General features: G+C 43.7%; 2 protein-coding genes across 9 annotated transcripts in view; both read left to right on the forward strand.

Annotated features, from left to right (window-relative positions):
* Positions 1-2803, forward strand: part of LOC137787481 (platelet-derived growth factor receptor beta-like) — a 15736-nt gene extending 12933 nt beyond the window's left edge. For 5 of the 7 annotated variants that reach the window (XM_068579976.1, XM_068579977.1, XM_068579979.1 and 2 more), the window contains 5 exons: positions 157-256; positions 1759-1864; positions 1995-2082; positions 2151-2241; positions 2335-2803. In XM_068579976.1, the coding sequence (XP_068436077.1) occupies positions 157-256; positions 1759-1864; positions 1995-2082; positions 2151-2241; positions 2335-2452 (503 nt within the window). In that variant the 3' untranslated portion in view covers positions 2453-2803. Of the gene's footprint in view, positions 1-156; positions 257-1758; positions 1865-1959; positions 2083-2150; positions 2242-2334 lie in introns of those variants that run through there. The other 2 variants (XR_011077655.1, XR_011077656.1) reach the window with 2 other exon arrangements.
* Positions 2804-3681: 878 nt separating this feature from the next.
* csf1rb (colony stimulating factor 1 receptor, b) lies at positions 3682-24238 on the forward strand. Of its 2 annotated transcripts, none has more exons than XM_068579974.1 (22): positions 3682-3753; positions 11268-11543; positions 11806-12111; positions 12211-12347; positions 12443-12605; positions 12777-13110; positions 13730-13845; positions 14760-14868; positions 15400-15602; positions 15684-15793; positions 16057-16183; positions 16529-16630; positions 16719-16829; positions 17011-17170; positions 18204-18277; positions 18372-18460; positions 18715-18837; positions 22784-22895; positions 23272-23371; positions 23450-23555; positions 23633-23750; positions 23833-24238. In XM_068579974.1, exons 1-22 carry the CDS (start codon positions 3705-3707, stop codon positions 23907-23909), a joined length of 3102 nt encoding a protein of 1033 aa, XP_068436075.1. In that variant the 5' UTR covers positions 3682-3704; the 3' UTR covers positions 23910-24238. The 2 variants fall into 2 exon arrangements, with proteins under 2 accessions (XP_068436075.1, XP_068436076.1); XM_068579975.1 differs by having other exon boundaries at positions 14760-14841.
* The last annotated feature ends 943 nt before the right edge of the window (positions 24239-25181 follow it).

Genomic DNA, 25181 nt, shown 5'->3' on the forward strand with positions numbered 1-25181 from the left:
ACACCAGTCTAACCAGTATGCATCCTCACAGACACCAGTCTAACCAGTATGCATCCTCACACACACCAGTCTAACCAGTATGCATCCTCACACACACCAGTCTAACCAGTATGCATCCTCACACACACCAGTCTAAACCAGTACTCTGTGTTCCAGGTGTTAGTCCGTACCCTGACCTCCCTCTGAACCAAGACTTCTACTCTTCCCTCCAGAGAGGCTACAGGATGAGTCGTCCTGAGCTCGCTCCTGTCAACGTGTAAGACCTGAAACACTATGAGTAACTATGTGTCTCTATGTGTCACTATGAGTAACTATGTCACTATGTGTCACTTTGTGTCACTATGTGTCACTATGTGTCTCTATGTGTCACTATGTGTCACTTTGTGTCACTATGTATCTCTATGTGTCACTATGTGTCTCTATGTGTCACTATGTGTCACTTTGTGTCACTATGTGTCTCTATGTGTCACTATGTGTCACTTTGTGTCACTATGTATCTCTATGTGTCACTATGTGTCACTTTGTGTCACTATGTATCTCTATGTGTCACTATGAGTAACTATGTGTCACTATGTGTCACTATGTGTCTCTATGTGTCACTATGTGTCACTTTGTGTCACTATGTGTCTCTATGTGTCACTATGTGTCTCTATGTGTCACTATGTGTCACTATGTGTCTCTATGTGTCACTATGTGTCACTTTGTGTCACTATGTGTCTCTATGTGTCACTATGTGTCACTTTGTGTCACTATGTATCTCTATGTGTCACTATGAGTAACTATGTGTCACTATGTGTCTCTATGAGTAACTATGTGTCACTATGTGTCTCTATGTGTCACTTTGTGTCACTATGTGTCACTTTGTGTCACTATGTGTCTCTATGTGTCACTATGTGTCACTATGTGTCACTTTGTGTCACTATGTGTCTCTATGTGTCACTATGAGTAACTATGTGTCACTTTGTGTCACTATGTGTCACTTTGTGTCACTATGTGTCTCTATGTGTCACTATGTGTCACTTTGTGTCACTATGTGTCTCTATGTGTCACTATGAGTAACTATGTGTCACTATGTGTCTCTATGAGTAACTATGTGTCACAATGTGTCTCTATGTGTCTCTATGTGTCACTATGTGTCTCTATGTGTCACTATGTGTCACTTTGTGTCACTATGTGTCTCTATGTGTCACTATGTGTCACTTTGTGTCACTATGTGTCTCTATGTGTCACTATGTGTCTCTATGTGTCACTATGAGTAACTATGTGTCACTATGTGTCTCTATGAGTAACTATGTGTCACAATGTGTCTCTATGTGTCACTTTGTGTCACTATGAGTCACTTTGTGTCACTATGTGTCTCTATGTGTCTCTATGTGTCACTTTGTGTCACTATGAGTCACTTTGTGTCACTATGTGTCTCTATGTGTCACTATGAGTAACTATGTGTCACTATGTGTCTCTATGTGTCTCTATGAGTAACTATGTGTCACAATATGTCTCTATGTGTCACTTTGTGTCACTATGAGTCACAATGTGTCTCTATGTGTCTCTATGTGTCACTTTGTGTCACTATGTGTCACTATGTGTCACTTTGTGTCACTATGTGTCACTATGAGTCACTTTGTGTCACTATGTGTCACTATGAGTCACTTTGTGTCACTTTGTGTCACTATGTGTCACTATGAGTCACTATGAGTCACTTTGTGTCACTTTGTGTCACCATGAGTCAGTCACCTTGTCCCTGGGTTCTGTCTTCAGGTACGATCTCATGAAACAGTGTTGGGACATGAAACCTGAGTCCAGACCTTCTTTTTCCTCTCTGGTCGTCTCTGTGGGCGACATGTTGCCCGATGACTACAAGAAGGTACCAAACTACTTAATTATCCTTTGATGTATGTTATTATGATGAAGTTTATAATTGTACATAGAAGTAAATAGTCAACCTTTCCTTTATAACAGAGGTTAGAACATAAAGACTCTCCATCCCTTTCCAGCGGTACTTGCAGCTGACGAAGGACTTTCTGGACAGGGTCAGTCCAGTGGTCGTTGGGTCCAGACCGGGTCGTCCTTCAAACACCAGTGGTTAGAATTGCAAGCATCATTTTATTGATTTGTTTCTGATCGTAAACTCACCACCATGTTGTTGACAGGAAGCCCCGCCCCTCAAGTGAACGTGCAACTGTTGGAGGCGGAGCCGGAGAAGACTGGCCCTGCCCACGGCGCTGCGCTGGACGCAGTCAGGTACGTACAGGAAACATAAACGTATACTGGATTTATATTCTCATATTTTGTATCTTGTTTTAAATCTGGGGTTTAATGATTTCATCATGACAGCCCTCAACTGGCAGAGTCACAGGAAGTGACATCCCCAGACGACAGACAGGAAGTTAAGGAACCAGCTGCCGCGAGGAAGAGGAGAGCTGCTTGTGAGGAAGAGGAGAGCTGCTTGTGAGGAAGAGGAGAGCTGCTTGTGAGGAAGAGGAGAGCTGCTTGTGAGGAAGAAGAGCGCTGCTTGTGAGGAAGAGGAGAGCTGCTTGTGAGGAAGAAGAGCGCTGCTGTGAGCTGGTCAGCTGCCTTCTAGACCGAATGGAGGGGCAGGAACATGGGTTTTTTCGCCCTCAGTTAAAACTGTAAGGCTGGAATAATATTTTGAATTGCCTCCACAAACAGGAATAATACAAAATATGCTATATTAACTGCAGGAGGTACTGAATCAGATTCATAACTTTATTATATTCAGCTTCTTTATGTACTTTGTGTCTGTGTTATTATGTTGTTATGTTTATTCAAACTGCTTTTAGACAAAGAGAGCTGATTCATCTTGAACTTTATTCATTAAATATCAAAGTTAAACCCATGCGTTTGTCCGTTTGTATCATATATATATATATAGTGGCGGGCCTTGGTTTTTGACCTAAAACAAGTCTAAAAAATGAGTGTCGTATAGTCCACATTACGGGCGGACTGAAGCGACACACAACACACTCAACACACACAGCACACTCAACACCCAGCGTGTTCATACAGTGCACATGTGTGGACCTACTGCAGCAGACACCAGTATATTCTGGTCCTAGTGGACTACGCTACTGTGTGTGTGTGTGTGTGTGTGTGTGTGTGTGTGTGTGTGTGTGAATATTTGCTGCTGCAGGTTTTTTACTTCCTGTTGGAATGTGGAACAAAGATGTTCATGAAAGTGCTGATTGTTAAAAAATGATTCCTCAAAGAAACATTTCCTCTTTTTCTCTGTTAAAGACGTCCAGTTTGTTTCAAGAAGAACAAAGTACTACTGAGGTATTACATCTCAGAGGTACATATAGTGTGTTCTACTGTACTACACATCAGAGGTACATATAGTACTTTATTCTGTACTACATTTGTCGGACAGCTTCTGTTACTTTTATGACAGTTTTTTTATTAACTCATAACACGTTCAATGTGTTCAATGTGGATGACATGATTAGGAGTAACATGAAGAGGTTATAACAACAATAACAATATTAATGATATTAAAAGTGGTAATGTATCAGTAACACTAATAGCCATGCAATTAATATTTATAATGATTTGATGTTGCTCAGTGTGTGGGGGAGGAGCTTTCTGATGGAGTGGGAGGAGCTTTCTGGCGGCGTTGTGTTGCTGAGTGGAAGTTGTCTCCTTCAGTTTGTCTTGAACCTCCTGAAGAACCAGAGAGAGAAACAGAGATGAAGCTCCAGACGCTGCTGCTGCTGCTCAGCTGCTGCTGTGCTGAAGGTCAGACGACTCTTTATTATTCTATGCTTTATTACACACCTGTTCATGCTTTATTACACACCTGTTTATGCTTTATTACACACCTGTTTATGCTTCATTACACACATGTTTATGCTTTATTACACACCTGTTTATGCTTTATTACACACCTGTTCATGCTTTATTACACACCTGTTTATGCTTTATTACACACATGTTTATGCTTTATTACACACCTGTTCATGCTTTATTACACACCTGTTTATGCTTTATTACACACATGTTTATGCTTTATTACACACCTGTTCATGCTTTATTACACACCTGTTTATGCTTTATTACACACATGTTTATGCTTTATTACACACCTGTTCATGCTTTATTACACACCTGTTTATGCTTTATTACACACATGTTTATGCTTTATTACACACCTGTTCATGCTTTATTACACAACTGTTTATGCTTTATTACACACCTGTTTATGCTTTATTACACACATGTTTATGCTTTATTACACACCTGTTCATGCTTTATTACACACATGTTTATGCTTTATTACACACATGTTTATGCTTTATTACACACATGTTTATGCTTTATTACACACATGTTCATGCTTTATTACACACCTGTTTATGCTTTATTACACACCTGTTAATGCTTTATTACACACCTGTTCATGCTTTATTAGGGTCATTATCTTGAGTTATGAAGGGTTACATGTTTCAGTAGTTTGCATCTTTAATAATTTAGTGTTGTTAAACAGTAACATAAAGTAAAATATGTCACCATTCATAAACTTGTATGATGTTGTAATGTTATGAAATACAAAATATTAAATATGTATTATTTATTGTGCAGAAAGATGTAAAAAATATCATTATTCTAATCATTATGATCATAACTCTGCAGCTTGATTAGTTGTTGAAAGTCTTTCAGTCAGAACACAAATCAATAATCTAATGTTTGCATTATTAATACAGTTTTGGACATGTGACATTTAAATATAATAATACTTTGCTAAAATCATAATAAGAAATTCCTACCACTAATACTATACTACAACAACTACTACTACTACTACTACTACTACTACTACTACTACTACTATACAACAACAACTACTACTACTATATTACTATACAACTACTACTATATTACTATACAACAACTACTACTACTACTACTACTACTACTACTATATTACTATACAACAACAACAACTACTACTACTACTACTACTACTACTACTACTACTACTATACAACAACGACAACAACTACTACTACTATATTACTATACAACTTCTACTACTACTACTACTACTACTATATTACTATACAACTTCTACTACTACTACTACCACTACTAATACTACTACTACTAATACTACTACTATATTACTATACAACTACTACTACTACTACTACTACTACTACTACTACTACTATATTACTATACAACAACAACTACTACTACTATATTACTATACAACTACTACTACTACTACTACTACTACTACTACTATATTACTATACAACAACAACTACTACTACTATATTACTATACAACTACTACTACTACTATATTACTGTACAACAACAACTACTACTACTACTATATTACTATACAACAACAACAACTACTACTACTACTACTACTACTACTACTACTACTACTATACAACAACGACAACAACTACTACTACTATATTACTATACAACTACTACTACTACTACTACTACTACTACTACTACTACTACTACCACTACCACTACTACTACTATATTACTATACGACAACAACTACTACTACTACTACTACTACTATATTACTATACAACTACTACTAATACTATATTACTATCCTACTACTACTACTACTACTACTACTACTACTACTACTACTACTATATTACTATACAACAACTACTACTACTACTACTACTACTACTACTACCACTATACAACAACGACAACAACTACTACTACTATATTACTATACAACTACTACTACTACTACTACTACTACTACTACTACTACTACTACCACTACTACTACTACTATATTACTATACTACTACTACTACTACTACTACCACTACCACTACTACTACTATATTACTATACAACTACTACCACTACTACTACTATATTACTATACGACAACAACTACTACTACTACTACTACTATATTACTATACAACTACTACTAATACTATATTACTATCCTACTACTACTACTACTACTACTACTACTACTACTATATTACTATACAACAACTACTACTACTACTACTACTACTACTACTACTACTACTACCACTATACAACAACGACAACAACTACTACTACTATATTACTATACAACTACTACTACTACTACTACTACTACTACTACTACTACTACTACTACCACTACTACTACTACTATATTACTATACTACTACTACTACTACTACTACTACTACCACTACCACTACTACTACTATATTACTATACAACTACTACTACTACTACTACTACTACTACCACTACTACCACTACTACTACTACTATATTACTATACAACAACCACTACTACTACTACTACTACCACTACTACTACTACTACTACCACTACTACTACTACTACTACTACTACTACTACTACTACTAATAATAATAATAATAATAATAATAATAATACAACTACAACTACAAATAGTACAATAGCTTCTATTATAAATACTAATACGACTACTACAGGGCCTACTACTGCTGGTGCTTACTATGATAATAATAGTACTGCTTATTAACGGTTGAGTACTACTATTAGTATGAGCAGTACTTGTACCCTGAAGCAAAGGCAGTGGATGTAAACTTGTTCCTTCACCTCCTCCAAGAAGAAGAAGTGATACGAGGAAGTGGGAGAAAGAGACTCACAAAGACACACACACATATGGACACACACACACACATGGACACACATAGACACACACACATACACACATAGACACACACACACACACACACACACACACACACACACATATATTTACACTTATTAATATTCCTGTTAATATTAATAATATTAGTAAATAGTGTAGTAATAGTATTCATTCATATTGTATTATTAGTATTTAAACCCTGTTTGTCTAAGGACTGAAATACAAACTGAGATGATTTCTGATCAATACTTTATTCTGTAGTAAAATCAATGTATTGATCCGACAGGCGTTGCTTCTCTTTTACAAACTAAAATCACAAACACGTAGTATGTGACGCTAGTGTGATTGTTAGACACGTATGTGTTTTATTTATCTATATATTGCTAGAATGGTTTTTATTATGAGAGGTCAGAAGATATGAACTCATTCTCTCTGAATGAACCACGAGCTGCAGCATCAAACAATAAGACGACAGTAAGACGACACAAAGACGCTGCTCACTGGTCGCCCCAAAACACCTCCATGAAGCACTTTAGTCATATCTAAATCATATGTATCAATAAACGCATGGATAATGACATTTAAATCATGTAAAAATACTTCATGAAGTATCTTATTAATCAACTATAAGTGTTTAATATTTCATTTATAAATGGGGAATCCATCATTTATAAAGTATGAAAACTCAATCATCAAACTCATAAAAGACAAGCTCATTAATCAAGAATAACACACTTATAAGTGTTTATGGATTTCATATTAATGAGTTACTAATGAGTGTTCATACAGTGCTTTATAAATGATGAATTAAGTGCTTAACTAATGTTGAATATATGATTTGTCAAGATGCCACATTTAAAAAGTGGTCCATGTTCACTTATTAACAAGCATTTCATACTTTATGACTCATAGACATAACGTTTCACAAAATGGGAAACTCTGAAGTTGCTCAACTTCTTCATGACGTGATTCAAAGCTTTCGCTCTTGCAGAGCTCAGGAAGATTTTTTAGTAGCTGAAACATTCAAAGCTTTAACTTCAACGTTTATTAAATTATTAAACAAACAATGCCGTCATGTTGCAAAACAAACCACAGACGTGTAAAGAGTTAAAGTGTGTAACCATTTTACCTAGAACACCTTAATGCCACCTGGACCAACGTAATGTCACCTTAATGCCACCTGGACCAACATAATGTCACCTTAGTGCCACTTGGACCAACATAATGTCACTTTAATGCCACCTGGACCAACGTAATGTCACCTTAATGCCACCTGGACCAACGTAATGTCACCTTAATGTCACCTGGACCAACGTAATGTCACCTTGATGCCACCTGGACCCACATAATGTCACCTTAATGCCACCTGGACCACCGTAATGTCACCTTAATGCCACCTGGACCACCGTAATGCCACCTGGACCAACATAATGTCACTTTAATGCCACCTGGACCAATGTAATGTCACCTTGATGCCACCTGCACCCACGTAATGTCATCTTAATGCCACCTGGACCAACGTAATGTCACCTTAATGCCACCTGGACCAACGTAATGTCACCAACGTCATGTCACCTTAATGCCACCTGGACCACCTTAATGTCATCTTGATGCCACCTGGACCACCGTAATGTCACTTTAATGCCACCTGGACCAACGTAATGTCACCTTAATGCCACCTGGACCAACGTAATGTCACTTTAATGCCACCTGGACCAACGTAATGTCACCTTAATGCCACCTGGACCAACGCAATGTCACATTGATGCCACCTGGACCCACATAATGTCATCTTAATGCCACCTGGACCAACGTAATGTCACCTTAATGCCACCTGGACCAATGTAATGTCACCTTAATGCCACCTGGACCACCGTAATGTCACCTTAATGCCTCCTGGACCACCGTAATGCCACCTGGACCAACATAATGTCACTTTAATGCCACCTGGACCAACATAATGTCACCTTTATGCCACCTGGACCCACGTAATGTCATCTTAATGCCACCTGGACCAACGTAATGTCATCTTAATGCCACCTGGACCAACGTAATGTCACCTTAATGCCACCTGGACCAACCTCATGTCACCTTAATGCCACCTGGACCACCGTAATGTCACCTTAATGCCACATGGACCAACATAATGTCACTTTAATGCCACCTGGACCAACGTAATGTCACCTTAATGCCACCTGGACCACCGTAATGTCACCTTAATGCCACCTGGACCAACATAATGTCACTTTAATGCCACCTGGACAACCATAATGTCACCTTAATGCCACCTGGACCAACGTAATGTCACCTTAATGCCACCTGGACCACCGTAATGCCACCTGGACCAACGTAATGTCACCTTAATGGCACCTGGACCACCTTAATGTCACCTTAATGCCACCTGGACCACCGTAATGTCACCTTAATGCCACCTGGACTAACGTAATGTCACCTTAATGCCACCTGGACCACCGCAATGTCACCTTAATGCCACCTGGACCACCGTAATGCCACCTGGACCAACGTAATGTCACCTTAATGGCACCTGGACCACCTTAATGTCACCTTAATGCCACCTGGACCACCGTAATGTCACCTTAATGCCACCTGGACTAACGTAATGTCACCTTAATGCCACCTGGACCACTGTAATGCCACCTTAATGCCACCTGGACCACCTTAATGCCACCTGGACCAACTTAATGCCACCTTAATGCCACCTGGACATGATTAGATGAATATCAACATACTGAGCCTTTGAAATGAAATGAACAAGGTAGCCGTGTTAGGGTTAGTGTTTGTCCAACATTGGCTGAGACACTTGTCAATCAAAGCAAACTTTAACCGCCTCTTGAGCATGAAAGCTGTCGCGTACGACCTGAAGTTTTGACTTCAGTCGTCTCCACTGCAGGCGAACACCATGACACGCCCCCTGCTGCCGTGATGACGGGCGCTGCCCAGTCACCCGTCCAATGGGACGCCGGCCCCGCCCCCAAGCTGGCGGAGCAGGTCCAGGATCAGCAGGTGGACGCAGTGTGGAGGAAGGAGGTCCTGGATGTGCTCAGGCAGCTGGTCCTGGTGCAGAAAGAAGTCGCGGGGGGCCAGGGTCAGGTGGTGCAACTGCTCGGCACTCTGGGTACTCAGGTGGGCTTACTTTAGTCTAGTTTATGTATCGGTTTAGTTTCTCTTCCTTTAAGTTTAGTGAAGCTTTCGATAACGTTCGGTTCATGCCAGATTGGTTTAGTTTAGTTAATCTCAGGTGACCTTGTGATTAACTAAAGGATGAAGTTTATTTCCGATTTAGTTTAAATTTAGAGAAGGTTGTGTGTAATTTATCCTGAGTTTAGGTGAGATAAGGTTTAGTTAAGTTCATCCCAGGTTTAGCTTTTTACCTCAGAATTCGTTTTGATCATGTTTATTTGAATTTTGACGGCTATAGGTTCATTGCAGGTTTACTTAAGATTTGGTTTAAATGATCTCTGGTTGAATGCAGTACATTTCATGATTAGTTTAGACAAGGGTGAGTTTAGCACACGTTTAGATTAAGTTTAGTTCAGATAGAATTGTTTTAGTCTGGAGAGTTGTCATCATAACTGTTCATATCACAAATCTATTATCTGGTCTGATTCAGTTTGGTTAATCTCACCAGGGTTCCCAGCAGATCCAGCATCTGCAGAACCTGGCTCGTCACCAGAGTCTGCTGGTGGAGAACCACCAGGCGTTACTGCTGCAGACCTCTCGCATCGCCACCCAGCTGCAGGAGCTCAAGAAGCCCCCCAACCCTGCTCCCAGCCAATGAGAGCCTCCGGTTCTCCAGAGGCAGCCAATGAGATGAGAATAGCTTGTTCTGATAATTGTTGTCATACTGCTGGCCACTGATTTAGATTGGAAATACTAACTAAACCAGTTAAACCAGTTAACATCTAATCTTTTAATCAATTCTAATTACTTCCAGTATGCTGATTCATAATCAAACATGTTTAATGTATGTTTCTTAGATTAAGAATCAGAGATTTGATTAAATAGATCAACAACAGAACTTGTGTGTTGGTGACGTCACGGCGTCCCATCAGGAACATCTTTGTTGTATTTCCTGTTCTGTCATTTACTAAATAAAGTTATGTTTGATCACCGTCCAAAACGTCCTGTTTCTGTGTGCTCCTCACTGCCCCATTTGAGCAAGGCAGCAGTGTTATTCAGATTGACTGCTTCGGTTAAACCTCACCTGGTGCTGAACCGACTCAAGCGCTGGGTTCCTGCCCGGGTCCGATGGGGTCTGGACTTGTAATGATGAACATGTCTTCCACCATTACGATGTCAACCGTATTCAATTTTACGGAAAGTTTGAGGCGACATGTTAAAAAAAAATCAAACAATGAACAATTGAATATTATTATTGTTTATTAGTAGTAGTAGTAGTAGTAGTAGTTTACCAGCTTGTCGGTAACCATGTATGTCTACCTGAGCAGGTATCACCGCATGTGGGCGTGTCGTACTTGTGACCACACCCATCACCGCAGGTGGGCGTGTCAGGTGTCTGTCCTGTTTGTCGTGCTTCAGCGTTGCTGTTAAACTGAGCGACGGTGTATTTGTTGGTTTTTAGAAGTTCCGGATCCTCCGGCGATCCGTCTGAACTGGGACTTCCTGCCGAACCAAACAGAGGTGGTCCTGACGGCCGGCTCCCCCTTCAACCTCACCTGTCATGGCCGCCGTTTGGTTCGTCTGACCTCCACTGCGTTCCGTCTGTCGTTCCGAGACCTCCAGCTGGAGCCAGTGGAGGTCAGGAGGTCAGACCCCAGACACACCGGGACATACCGCTGTGGGTACGTCAACCAGAGCCTGGATCACCTGGACACCTGGATACACCTGTATGTGAAAAGTAAGATTAGCTGAGACACGCCCCTGCCAGTCATAGATCCAAACCTCCTCCCTCTGGACCCGAGGCGTCCTCTTGGTCTGAGGTCATCAGACTATTTCATAACGTGTGTGAATAAAGTAAGAAATCAGAGTGTCTTCGTAGGCCCGTCATGACCCCACCCTCATGACCCCACCCTCATGACCACACCATCTGCTGCTAACAGAAGGTTTTAGCATTCATCTGTTAAAAGTGACCTCCCTTTCCCATAATGCCCCTCTTTCAGACCCAGCTGACGCCTCCAGTGTGTTCGTTACACCTCGCGCCATCCCTTCTGTCAAAGAGGGCCAGGACTTCCTCTTCAGGTGTCTGCTCACCGACCCGTCCATCACTGGGCTCACCCTCCAATCAGCAGAGAGCACGGGGGCAGAGGGGCGGGGCCTGCCGCGGGGCATGAACGTGACCGTCGACCGAAAGAAAGGAGCCTTGATCCGAGACCTGCAGACGTCATTTAATGGAAGATACGTTTGTTCGGGCTGGAAGGACCGAAGGGAGTTCAGATCCAAACCTGTCTCCCTGCAGGTGATCCCCCGTAAGACCTGTCTGTCTTCTGCCACCTGATTTCCATTTCTACCTGTGTCTCAAATGACCTGTCTGTCTACCTTGTGTCGGTCTGCCTGTCTGTCTGCAGAGCTCCGTCATCCTCCGTGTCTGTCTGTCAGTCAGGATCAAGTGGTCCTTTTAGAGGGGGAGAGCTTTGAGGTCACCTGTGTCACCAGTAATCCCTCTCACTTCTACAACCTCACCTGGACACACCTGAACACAAAGGTCAGAGGTCATCTGTTTGTCTTCATGATGTCCTGGTACATGAGATATACATGATAGCATGTCCTGATGTCCATTGTTTCTTTGTTTCCTCTCAGACGCTAAACGTCACTGTGAGCCGTAACTATGCCAACCACCACCTGCACATGAACAGCACTCTGAGGGTCTCGGCGGTGGGCCGGTCTCACGGGGGCCGCTACACCTGCACGGCCGCCAACGAGGCCGGAGCCGCCTCTGCCACCACGGAGCTGAGGGTTCTGGGTAATAACACAATGTGACAACACCTGGCAACACAATGCTCCAAGATGGAGGCTATTTTAAATGAGAAACTATGTCTGGGAAACAAGATGAAAATCTACCAAATGAGCTGCATTTCACAAGAATTAAGATTAATCAGAGTTTTATTTACAGTCTCTCCTTCTTCCTCACCAGACGGCCCCTACCTTAGGATCTACCTGCAAGCTAACACTGACACCAAGACCATAACGCTGCATAAGGGTGGTAATGCGAGCAGCATGCTGATGAAGGGGCAAGGAGAGCTACAAGCTAGCATTAGCACCCATCAATTGGACTTGAATGGGGATAGCAGTGCTAACATTAGCGACAGTAGCATAGTGGCAGTGAATGAAGGTCGAGATGTAACATTGACCTTTGTGATCGAAGCATATCCTCCAATCAGGAGCCAGCACTGGACCAAAACAACACATTCCCTTAAGGACAACAACAATACGGTGTACCAGGAGAGCTACGCTGTTAACAGCTACAGGTGAGCATGCTAACGAATACAGATGAGCAAGCTAACAAATACAGGGTAGCAAGCTAACAAATACAGGGTAGCATGCTAACACATACCAGTGAGCGTTCTGCTGCAGTTCAGACATGTTTAAATTAATTTAACTCAGTTTATTTTGTATAGTTGAAAATCATGGGGGTTGATGTGAGGGGGTTGATGTGAAGGGGGTTAATGTGAGGAGGTTAATGTGAAGGGGGTTGATGTGAGGGGGTTGATGTCAGGGGGTGATGTGAAGGGGTTGATATGAGGGGGGTGAAGTGAGGAGGTAATGTGAAGAGGTTGATGTGAGGGGGTGATGTGAAGGGGGTGATGTGAAGGGGTTGATGTGAGGGGGGTGAAGTGAGGAGGTAATGTGAAGAGGTTGATGTGAGGGGGTGATGTGAAGGGGTTGATGTGAGGGGGGTGAAGTGAGGAGGTAATGTGAAGAGGTTGATGTGAGGGGGTGATGTGAAGGGGGTAATGTGAGGGGGTAATGTGAAGGGGTTGATGTGAGGGGGTAATGTGAGGGGGTAATGTGAGGGGGGTAATGTGAGTGAGTGATGTGAAATGGTTGATGTGAGGGGGTTGATGTGAGGGGTATTCTTCGTTGCAGGGCGGAGGCCAGCTTGATGCTTCGTCGGGTTCATCAGGAAGATCGAGGTCGATACTCGTTCCACTTTGCTAACTCATTCTTTGATGGTTCGCAGAACATCGACCTCCAAGTTTACTGTAAGAAACCTTTTCTCCTCCTGGATCCTGTTCCTGATCCCTGGTCCTGGTTACTGGGTCCTAGTTACTAGTCCCTGGGTCCTAGTTACTGGTCCCTGGCTCCTGGTCCCTGGGTCCTGGCTCCTCCGTGGGTCCTGGTCCCTGGCTTCTGGTCCCTGGTCCTAGTCCCTGGGTCCTGGGTCTGGCTCCTGGCCCCTGGGTCCTGGTCCCAGCGTCCTGGCTCCTTGTCCCTGGGTCCTGGTCCCTGGGTCCTGGGCCCTGGTCCTGGGTCCTGGCTCCTGGGCCCTGGCTCCTGGGCCCTGGCTCCTGGGTCCTGGTCCCAGCGTCCTGGCTCCTTGTCCCTGGGTCCTGGTCCCTGGGTCCTGGTTCCTTGTCCCTGGGTCCTGGTCCCTGGGTCCTGGTCCCAGCGTCCTGGCTCCTTGTCCCTGGGTCCTGGGTCCTGGTCCCTGGGTCCTGGTCCCAGCGTCCTGGCTCCTTGTCCCTGGGTCCTGGTCCCTGGTCCCTGGGTCCCAGCGTCCTGGCTCCTTGTCCCTGGGTCCTGGTCCCTGGGTCCTGGTTCCTTGTCCCTGGGTCCTGGGTCCTGGTCCCAGCGTCCTGGCTCCTTGTCCCTGGGTCCTGGGTCCTGGTCCCTGGGTCCTGGTCCCAGCGTCCTGGCTCCTTGTCCCTGGGTCCTGGTCCCTGGGTCCTGGTCCCTGGGTCCTGGCTCCTTGTCCCTGGGTCCTGGTCCCTGGCTTCTGATCCCTGGCCCTAGGTCCCTGGCTCCTAGTACCTGGTCCCTGGGTCCTGGTCTCTGGTCCCTGGTCCCTAGGTTCTGGGTCCCTCTGGGACCAGCTTGAAATACTTTGTTTGAATGTTGTTGTTTTTTTAGCTAGTTGCAGCTGTTCCAGAACCCTAACCTGAATGTTTTATTTTAGATTCTCCGAGCGTAGCCATCCATCTGCACAACGACACGCTGACCTGCTGCAGCTCTGGATACCCATTACCCACAATGCACTGGTACATCTGCCCCGGGGTAAAGGACACGTACGTACAGCCGAACGTTCACTCCATCAGATACAAGACCTCTGTGGACCTTCTGTCCACCTGGAAGAGGAACCGGCGCCACGGCCGAGTTATGAGTTATAATATTGAGCTGCACAAATAAAATAAGGTTTCATCTCCGGTCGGCACCATTCAGAGAGTGATACACATGTAGGTGTTCATACGCTCAGAGGAGGGAGGTCTCTATTCATTATCCTGTATTCAGATGTTTTCACTTTGTTGTTGTAGGTTAGCTCCAATTGCTGTGTGAATTATGTTATTTACCTTTAATAATCAGTAATGTATAATAGATCAATGTGATGTTATTCACCTTTAATAATCAGTAATGTATAATAGATCAACTTGACGCTTTTAGGGAGGAAGGAGGTTGTTCTCACACTGAATCAATGAAACATGTCAAGGCTTATACTCTGCTGCACTTTAACATCCTCTTAATCTTCACTTCCACCTTAACCTTAACCTCTACCTTAGCCTCCACCTTCATCTTAACCTTCCCCTCCACCTGGTCTGCAGGTGTGGAAACGTGGCCGGTTTCCAGCTTCCTGCAGCTGAGGTCAGGAACCAGGACGAGGAGGTGAGGAACCAGGATGAGGAGGTGAGCTCCCAGGATGAGGAGGTGAGGACACACCTGACCCTCCCTCGCTCACCTGGTGACTTCACCGTGGAGTGTGTCACCTCCAACCAGATGGGAGAGTCTCGTGAAGTCTTTACTCACCGTAGGTGTCGGAGAATAAACATTTTGATGAGAAAAACCTCAAATGTGACTCAAGGTGTTGAATTTGTTCTTATGTTTGTAGGTTTGGCAGAAAATAGAGAAACTTTCTTGACTCCTGCTCTGATTGGCTCTCTGAGTGCAGCCGTGCTGCTGCTCCTGCTGTTACTGGTTGTGTTCTACAAGTGGAGACAAGTGAGTTTATAATAATAATAACTAATAATACATGGACATATATTCCATAAAGAAATAACCCAAAAGAAAGGGAGTAACTGTAAGAGAGAAACATGAAGTCTCATTAACATGAAGTCTCATTAACATAAAGTCTCATGCTATCATAAAGAGCTCTCTGAGCTAGCATCTGGTATGTTTTAACACAATTTAACATCTTCAAACCAACATGGCAGAAGACTCAATTGCTTCACTCTCAAGCTGTAAAATGTTTCTTCGTCCTTCAGAAACCCAAATATGAGATTCGCTGGAAGATCATTGAGAGCAGCGAAGGGAACAGCTACACCTTCGTTGACCCCAGCCAGCTGCCGTACAACCAGAAGTGGGAGTTTCCTCGAGACAAGCTCCACCTCGGTACACCGGGTTGCTTTTATTCTTTATTTGAACAGAAACTAAAACAGTTTGATCATCAATTTATTGTTATAGTTTGATGACACGCTGGAGTTGAAACATATAATTCAAAATAAAAGTCTTTCTTAAAAATAGGTGGATTTCCACCAAAATGAAAGTTCTGCATGAATTAAAACAGTGGCATGCTGTACGGTGGGTTATTTTGACCTCCCTTCTGTCTGCTAGGTGCTGTCATGGGTTATTTTGACCTCCTTCCTGTCTGCTAGGTGCTGTCATGGGCTATTATGCCCTCCTTTCTGTCTGCTAGGTGCTGTCATGGGTTATTTTGACCTCCTTTCTGTCTGCTAGGTGCTGTTGTGGGTTCTGGAGCATTTGGAAAGGTAGTCCAGGCAACGGCGTACGGTCTGGGAAACAGCAACGCCACTCGAGTCGCCGTGAAAATGCTCAAACGTCAGTCCCCACGTCTTTATCAGCAGCAGCACTAATACAAGGTTGACATATCGTTGTTGTGATTCCCGTTTGCTGTGTACGTAAACAGCGAGCGCTCACTCGGAAGAACGGGAGGCGCTGATGTCGGAGCTAAAGATCCTCGGCCATCTTGGTCACCATGACAATATCGTCAACCTGTTGGGAGCCTGCACTCGAGGAGGTGAAGCCATAATTAGAAATATTTACATATTATATATAACATAAAATTATCCAGGTCACGAAGGCATAAAATAAATAAACATAAATTGTCCCAAACAAAGTGACTATTATTCACCGTTTCCTAAGATACTGGATGCTGTGAACATCGTCTCTGACCTCTGACCTCTGACTCCGCCCCTCAGGTCCCATGTTGATGATCACAGAGTACTGTAGCCATGGTGACTTGCTGAACTATCTGCGGGCCCACGCTCAGAACTTCATGGCGTCGCTTCTCGGCGTGGAGGAAGTGGAGGCTGAGGCCCCGTACAAGAACATGGCCGCCCAGAACCCCCGACTCAGGAGGTCTGAATCCTTCTCCTCACATTACGTTCATGAAACGCTACGCTAACATGTGAAAAGCTTCTTTAAACGCTACGCTAACATGTGAAAAGCTTCTTTAAACGCTACGCTAACATGTGAAAAGCTTCTTTAAATGCTACATAAATTCAGTGCGGGGGGGGGGGGAAATGCAGAAATTCTTTATTATAAGCCCTTCATTACAAAAGTACAAAATGCACGGACATAAATGTACCAGTGATGTAGGAGTGTACCAGTAATGTAGGAGTGTACCAGTAATATAGTTGTGTACCAGTGATGTAGGAGAGGGTACCAGTAATATTGGAGTGTACCAGTAATATAGGAGTGTACCAGTAATATAGGAGTGTACCAGTAATGTAGGAGAGTGTAACAGTAATATAGTTGTGTACCAATGATGTAGGAGTGTACCAGTAATGTAGGAGAGTGTACCAGTGATGTAGGAGTGTACCAGTAATATAGGAGTGTACCAGTAATGTAGGAGTGTACCAGTGATGTAGGAGAGTGTACCAGTGATGTAGGAGTGTTCCAGTAATATTGGAGTGTACCAGTAATATAGGAGTGTACCAGTAATATAGGAGTGTACCAGTGATGTAGGAGAGTGTACCAGTAATATTGGAGTGTACCAGTAATATAGGAGTGTACCAGTAATATAGGAGTGTACCAGTAATGTAGGAGAGTGTAACAGTAATATAGTTGTGTACCAGTGATGCAGGAGTGTACCAGTAATATAGGAGAGTGTACCAGTGATGTAGGAGAGAAAAATAAAACCAAAATGATATTGTGTAGTTCCCAGAGATTTAATTCACAATAACAGTAAATGTATTAAATGTTGGTCTTTTTAGAACGTTTGCTCAATTATCTCATTCAAATTAACTAAAGAGAACAGCTGGTACTGAAAGCAAAGAGTAGAACCCCAAACAACATAACCCTGTGTGTGTGTGTGTGTGTGTGTGTGTGTGTGTGTGTGTGTGTGTGTGTGTGTGTGTGTGTGTGTGTGTGTGTGTGTGTGTGTGTGTAGTGACAGTGGGATCTCATGCTGTTCAGAGTATCAGGAGATGCAACCAGTTCAGAGTACAGGACAAACACACCTAGGTAACAATCTGCACTCACCTGAAAGTTATGACTGTGACTATGAATTGCTGTCTGACTTTCTGTTCTTCTGTCCGTCCGTCCGTCTGTCTGTCAGGTGTGGAGACAAACAGAGTTTCTCTTGGCGACCTCATGAGGTTTTCCTACCAGGTGGCTCAGGGTCTGGACTTCCTGTCCACGAGAAATGTAAGAACACACACACACACACACACACACACACACACACACACACACACACACACACACACACACACACACACACACACACAGTAGTCTCACATTTGACAAAATGTCCTCACTGCAAATTATTATCAGTCTCATTGCAATTCTCAGTACAACATTTGTAAATGTGTCTTCCTGCCAACCTGTCTGCCTCTCTGCCCACCTGTCTGTCTCTCTTCCCACCTGTCTGCCTCTCTGCCCACCTGTCCTTCTCTCAGTGTATCCACAGAGACGTAGCAGCCAGAAACGTTCTGCTGACGGATCGTTGTGTGGCAAAGATCTGTGACTTCGGTTTGGCACGAGACATCCGCAACGACGACAGCTACATCGTGCAGGGCAACGTGAGTTTCTACGTGTGTGTGTGTGTGTGTGTGTGCCTATGTGTACCGACACATATGTATGAACTGATTCTATAGAGCGTATTCACCCACGTGACCACAATAAGCTTTGGCAGCCATGTTGGGGTCCATGCACGGCATTGTTTTGCTGTATTTTATGCCGCTCTTCTTAAGAAATGACCATTATATCCTGAAGGAGACACAGTTTTAGATCAAAACGGCGTGTCTTGTGATTATTGTACTGTGTCTTATTGTTGGATGTGGGACTAATGATTCAGAATATGGGTTTATCAACAAGACAGACTTGTACTTCAAGTTGTCCAGCTTCTCAAATAATGCATCTAACTTACTTCTGCTTCACTCGCGTATGAGCATTAGGACTGTTCTCATGTGTTTCTGTTGATACATCGGGTTGTGGGCACGTTTCCATTCACACACTCTCATCAATAATCTCCTTCTGCTTTTTCGAGTGAAAATCAATGTCTTTCACTTACGCAAAAGGAACTGTGGATGGAAACTTGGGAGGAAGCTATGAACATGGCAACTCCGTGGGGCGATGTCTGCCTTTACTCTGTGATTCATTTCAAGGTAAAATAAAACACTGGCTACATGGGAACAGCACTCAGCACGGCAGCCAAACAGTCACTGCTGGTCCTGAATGAGCTGGAAGCGGCTTCATCCAGACACTCGTCCTGGAGCCGGAGACAGCTGTGAGACTACGGAGAATAGTATGAACCCAGACACGGAGAACAGTATGAACCCAGATGCGGAAAACAGTATGAACCCAGACGCGGAGAACAGTGTGAACCCAGACACGGTAGAACAGTATGAACCCAGACGCGGAGAACAGTATGAACCCAGACACGGAGAACAGTATGAACCCAGACACGGTAGAACAGTATGAACCCAGACACGGAGAACAGTGTGAACCCAGACGCAGAGAATAGTATGAACCCAGACATGGAGAACAGTATGAACCCAGACATGGAGAACAGTGTGAACCCAGACGCAGAGAATAGTATGAACCCAGACACGGAGAACAGTGTGAACCCAGACACGAAGAATAGTATGAACCCAGACATGGAGAACAGTATGAACCCAGACATGGAGAACAGTGTGAACCCAGACGCGGAGAATAGTATGAACCCAGACACGGAGAACAGTGTGAACCCAGACACAAAGAATAGTATAAACCCAGACACGGAGAACAGTATGAACCCAGACGCGGAGAACAGTATGAACCCAGACACGGGGAACAGTATGAACCCAGACACGGTAGAACAGTATGAACCCAGACACGGAGAACAGTGTGAACCCAGACGCTGAGAATAGTATGAACCCAGACACGGAGAACAGTGTGAACCCAGACACAAAGAATAGTATAAACCCAGACACGGAGAATAGTATGAACCCAGACATGGAGAACAGTATGAACCCCGACACGGAGAACAGTGTGAACCCAGACAGGTAGAACAGTTTGAACCCAGACACGGAGAACAGTATGAACCCAGACACGGAGAACAGTATGAACCCAGACAGGTAGAACAGTTTGAACCCAGACACGGAGAACAGTATGAACCCAGACACGGAGAACAGTATGAACCCAGACGCAGAGAACAGTATGAACCCCGACACGGAGAACAGTGTGAACCCAGACAGGTAGAACAGTTTGAACCCAGACACGGAGAACAGTATGAACCCAGACACGGAGAACAGTTTGAACCCAGACACGGAGAACAGTATGAACCCAGACGCAGAGAACAGTATGAACCCAGACGCGGAGAACAGTTTGAACCCAGACACGGAGAATAGTATGAACCCAGACATGGAGAACAGTATGAACCCCGACACGGAGAACAGTGTGAACCCAGACAGGTAGAACAGTTTGAACCCAGACACGGAGAACAGTATGAACCCAGACACGGAGAACAGTTTGAACCCAGACACGGAGAACAGTATGAACCCAGACGCAGAGAACAGTATGAACCCAGACGCGGAGAACAGTTTGAACCCAGACACGGAGAATACTATGAACCCAGACACGGGGCGCTGGATGTTCAGATGTTTGTTTTATTTACATAACAAGCATAACACAGAAATACTTGTTAATGTCCCATGGTCGATAGCGGAAATGAAAACTGTTTTACGGGGAGTGACCGGGTTATGTGATGGTAACTAGAGGTAACGGGGCTCAAGCCGCGCCCCCTTTTCGCTGCAACTGGTTTGCGAAAAGCGAATTAACCACATAAAGTGTCTAGCCAGTAAAATCAGGCGAAAAAGACAGATTAACTCTGAAATAACCTCTATTGGTGTGAAATAACCTCTATTGGTCTGAAATAACCTCTATTGGTGTGAACCCTGCAGACTTTTGTACGCCTTGAAACTTTCCTATGTGTAAAAACTTGTCTCCAGTACTCAGTACGACGTCAGATCCATTGCCTCCACTGGCGGCAGGCGATTGCGTCTAACTGCTCATCTTGAATTATAAAAGGTGCCGCGTGGGAATGTCTTCATCAAAAGACCTTCATCACAATAGTACATGCACATAAAGCAACATTAATAAACACATCAAGAAATGAAGAGAGTGTACCAGTGATGGAGGAGTGTACCAGTGATGTAGGAGGGCACCAGTGATAGAGGTTTATACCAGTGATGGAGGAGTGTACCAGTGATGTAATAGTGTACCAGTGATAGAGGTTTGTACCAGTGATGGAGGAGTGTACCAGTGATGTAGGAGTGTACCAGTGATGGAGGAGTGTACCAGTGATGGAGGAGTGTACCAGTGATGGAGGAGTGTACCAGTGATGGAGGAGTGTACCAGTGATAGAGGTTTGTACCAGTGATGGAGGAGTGTACCAGTGATGTAATAGTGTACCAGTGATAGAGGTTTGTACCAGTGATGGAGGAGTGTACCAGTGATGTAATAGTGTACCAGTGATAGAGGTTTGTACCAGTGATGGAGGAGTGTACCAGTGATGTAATAGTGTACCAGTGATAGAGGTTTGTACCAGTGATGGAGGAGTGTACCAGTGATGTAGGTTTGTACCAGTGATAGAGGTTTGTACCAGTGATGGAGGAGTGTACCAGTGATGTAGGAGTGTACCAGTGATGGAGGTTTGTACCAGTGATGGAGGAGTGTACCAGTGATGTAATAGTGTACCAGTGATAGAGGTTTGTACCAGTGATGGAGGAGTGTACCAGTGATGTAATAGTGTACCAGTGATAGAGGTTTGTACCAGTGATGGAGGAGTGTACCAGTGATGTAATAGTGTACCAGTGATAGAGGTTTGTACCAGTGATGTAGGAGTGTACCAGTGATGGAGGTTTGTACCAGTGATAGAGGTTTGTACCAGTGATGGAGGAGTGTACCAGTGATGTAGGAGTGTACCAGTGATGGAGGTTTGTACCAGTGATAGAGGTTTGTACCAGTGATGGAGGAGTGTACCAGTGATGTAGGAGTGTACCAGTGATGGAGGTTTGTACCAGTGATGGAGGAGTGTACCAGTGATGGAGGAGTGTACCAGTGATGGAGGAGTGTACCAGTGATGGAGGAGTGTACCAGTGTTGGAGGAGTGTACCAGTGATGGAGGAGTGTACCAGTGATGGAGGTTTGTACCAGTGTTGTAGGAGTGTACCAGTGATGTAGGAGTGTACCAGTGATGGAGGAGTGTACCAGTGATGGAGGAGTGTACCAGTGATGGAGGAGTGTACCAGTGATGGAGGAGTGTACCAGTGATGAGAGTTATTTCATTTAAATTTCAGCATAGATCATCTTGTTGTAAATCTGTTAGAGCGGTGCAGCGTAACAAAAAACGTTTGAGAACCACTGGACTAGTTTCTGGCTTTGATTTTGATTGCTTCCTGTGTTTTATGTTGATTGCTTCCTGTGTTTTATGTTGACTGCTTCCTGTGTTTTATTTTGACTGCTTCCTGTGTTTTATTTTGACAGGCCCGTCTCCCAGTGAAGTGGATGGCTCCAGAAAGCATCTTCCAGTGCATCTACACGGTTCAGAGCGACGTGTGGTCTTATGGGGTCCTGCTGTGGGAGACCTTCTCTCTGGGTAACTTTATAGAAAAGTTCTTTAGAGCCGGGGATCGAACCACCGATCCTCTGATTGAAGGACGACGCTGCTCACCACTCAGTGGCGCTGACTATTAACTGCTATCTAAGTATAGACCCTATAAAGTACACAATAAATATGTAGAAGCTATAAAATACACACTATTAAGTACAGATATTTCTCATACGTCACTGAATAAAACTACTTATTTGTTTGAGTACTTTTTAAGTTTGGACACAATTAAGTACACACGATAGGGTTCATTCTAGTGTACTTTATGTTACACAAACTAAAAGTACACACTATAAAGGACACTGCAGAATCTTAAGTTCTGCGATTGGATGACAGCTCATCTGTTCCCGTGTTACCTGTTCAGGTAAGAGTCCGTACCCGAATGTTGCCGTGGATACCAATTTCTACAAGATGATCCAAGATGGCCGCCACATGGACAAGCCAGACTTCGCTCCAGCCGAGATGTGAGTAGAATACTTCTGATAGGAGCCTTCTGATAGAGTCCTTCTAGGTGGGTTGACAGGTCTTTGTTTGGTCCTCAGGTTTCAGCTGATGAGGCTCTGCTGGAGTCTGGAGCCCACAGACAGACCCACCTTCCACATGATTGGTCAGCTCATTGACAGGCTCCTCCCCTCCAGCGGAGACCAGGTGAGACGCCTGCTGTGTAAACTGGGCCCTGAACTTTATCTAGTAAACCATGAACGTCTCCTGTCTCTTCCCCACAGTCGACATACAAAAACCTGAATGAGTGCAGGGAAGCGGAGGAGGAAGAGGAGGAAGAGGTCAGAGGAGAAGGAAGAGGAGAAGGCGCCCTGAAGAGAGGAGAGGAGCGCGCCCGGAGAGGTAATCAAACCAGCAACTGCTGCTCAGACACAGTTCACCTGTATGGATCAGCTCTGACTCCGCCTCCTTTTGATTCTCTCAGAGCGCCATGATGAAGACGATGATGACGATGAAGACGAGAAGGAGCCAATGATAAAGAACATCTACCAGCTGTCCTGATCGTATCGTCCAATAAAGAGGCTGGAAAGGAAACCTGTTTCTCAGATATTCAGAACAGACATTCCCTAAACCGACCAAACACACTAAAGTTCTGGTTCTGGATCCACTGGTTCTGGAGCCTCTGGTTCAGAAGCCTCTGGTTCTGGATCCTCTGGTTCTGGACCCTTTGGTTCTGGATCTTCTAGGTCTGCATCCTTTGATCTAGTCTAATCTGCGACATGGAAAACCTTTATTCTGCTAATATTGGTGTTAAGTTTAAATGTTTTGATTGCTTTATTGTTTTAAAATAAATCTCTAATTAAAATATTAACACACTTTCTCTTCTGCAATTGATCAAAACTGTAGTTGTCAGATTATAATGTTTTATTTGATCTCTTAAAATAAATTGCGTCCAAAAGCAGACTAAGATTGCTTTGTTTTGTGGAACTGATGACATCACACCACATATATTAGCATATTCATATATTCAAGTTTTAACATAACATATGAACATGTTAGCATCGTAACACATTTCCATTATATATGTAGAGATATGTAGAATATATATATATATATATATATATATATATATATATATATATATATATATATATATATATATATATATATATATATATATATGTGTGTGTGTGTGTGTGTGTGTGTGTGTGTGTGTGTGTGTGTGTGTGTGTAGAGATGTGTCATTGAGGAGTCATTTCTGTATCAGAATCAGCTTTAATGGCCATGAACATTCTCACATACATGGAATTTGACGCCGGATTCTGCGCTTCATACTTCTTTTCAAGCTTGATATAAAAAGATAAATATCAAGAAAGACCAGAAAAATAAGACATTAGGGAACAGAAAAACAGTAAACAGAGGCCCAGAAAGTGCAGCTAGTTCAGGTGGAAGTGACTAATCATTCAGTTGTTCATCAGACTGACAGCCAGTGGGGAGAAGCTGTTCCTGTGTCTGGTGGTTTTAATGTACAGTGCTCTGTAGCGCCTACCAGAGGGGAGGAGGTGAACAGCTGCTGTCCAGGGTGTGAGGGTCTGCAGTGATCTTTCCAGCCCGCTTCCTGACTCTGGAGGTGTACAAGTCCAGGATGGAGGGCAGGCTGGAACCAATGGTTCTCTCTGCAGACCTGATGATGCATTGCAGTCTGTCTCTGTCTTATTTAGTGGCCGATCCAGACCACACGGTGATGAAGGGCAGAGGACAGACTGGATGGTGGCGTATTTCTGACGGAGCAGCTCTTGCTTCACTGGTTGCCCTTAATCCTGGTGCCCCAAT

Source organism: Clinocottus analis, unplaced genomic scaffold (genome assembly GCF_023055335.1).
Source record: "Clinocottus analis isolate CAN_PGR_092001 unplaced genomic scaffold, fCliAna1.0.p SCAF_17, whole genome shotgun sequence".
Lineage (NCBI taxonomy): Eukaryota > Metazoa > Chordata > Actinopteri > Perciformes > Cottidae > Clinocottus > Clinocottus analis.

Coding starts and splice junctions, on each gene's coding strand:
- csf1rb (XM_068579974.1), top strand. CDS start 3,705: ATGAAGCTCCAGACGCTGCTGCTGCTGCTCAGCTGCTGCTGTGCTGAA. Junction 16,830..17,010: donor GGGAGCCTGCACTCGAGGAG/GTGAAGCCATAA, acceptor TCCGCCCCTCAG/GTCCCATGTTGATGATCACA. Junction 18,461..18,714: donor ACTTCCTGTCCACGAGAAAT/GTAAGAACACAC, acceptor TCCTTCTCTCAG/TGTATCCACAGAGACGTAGC.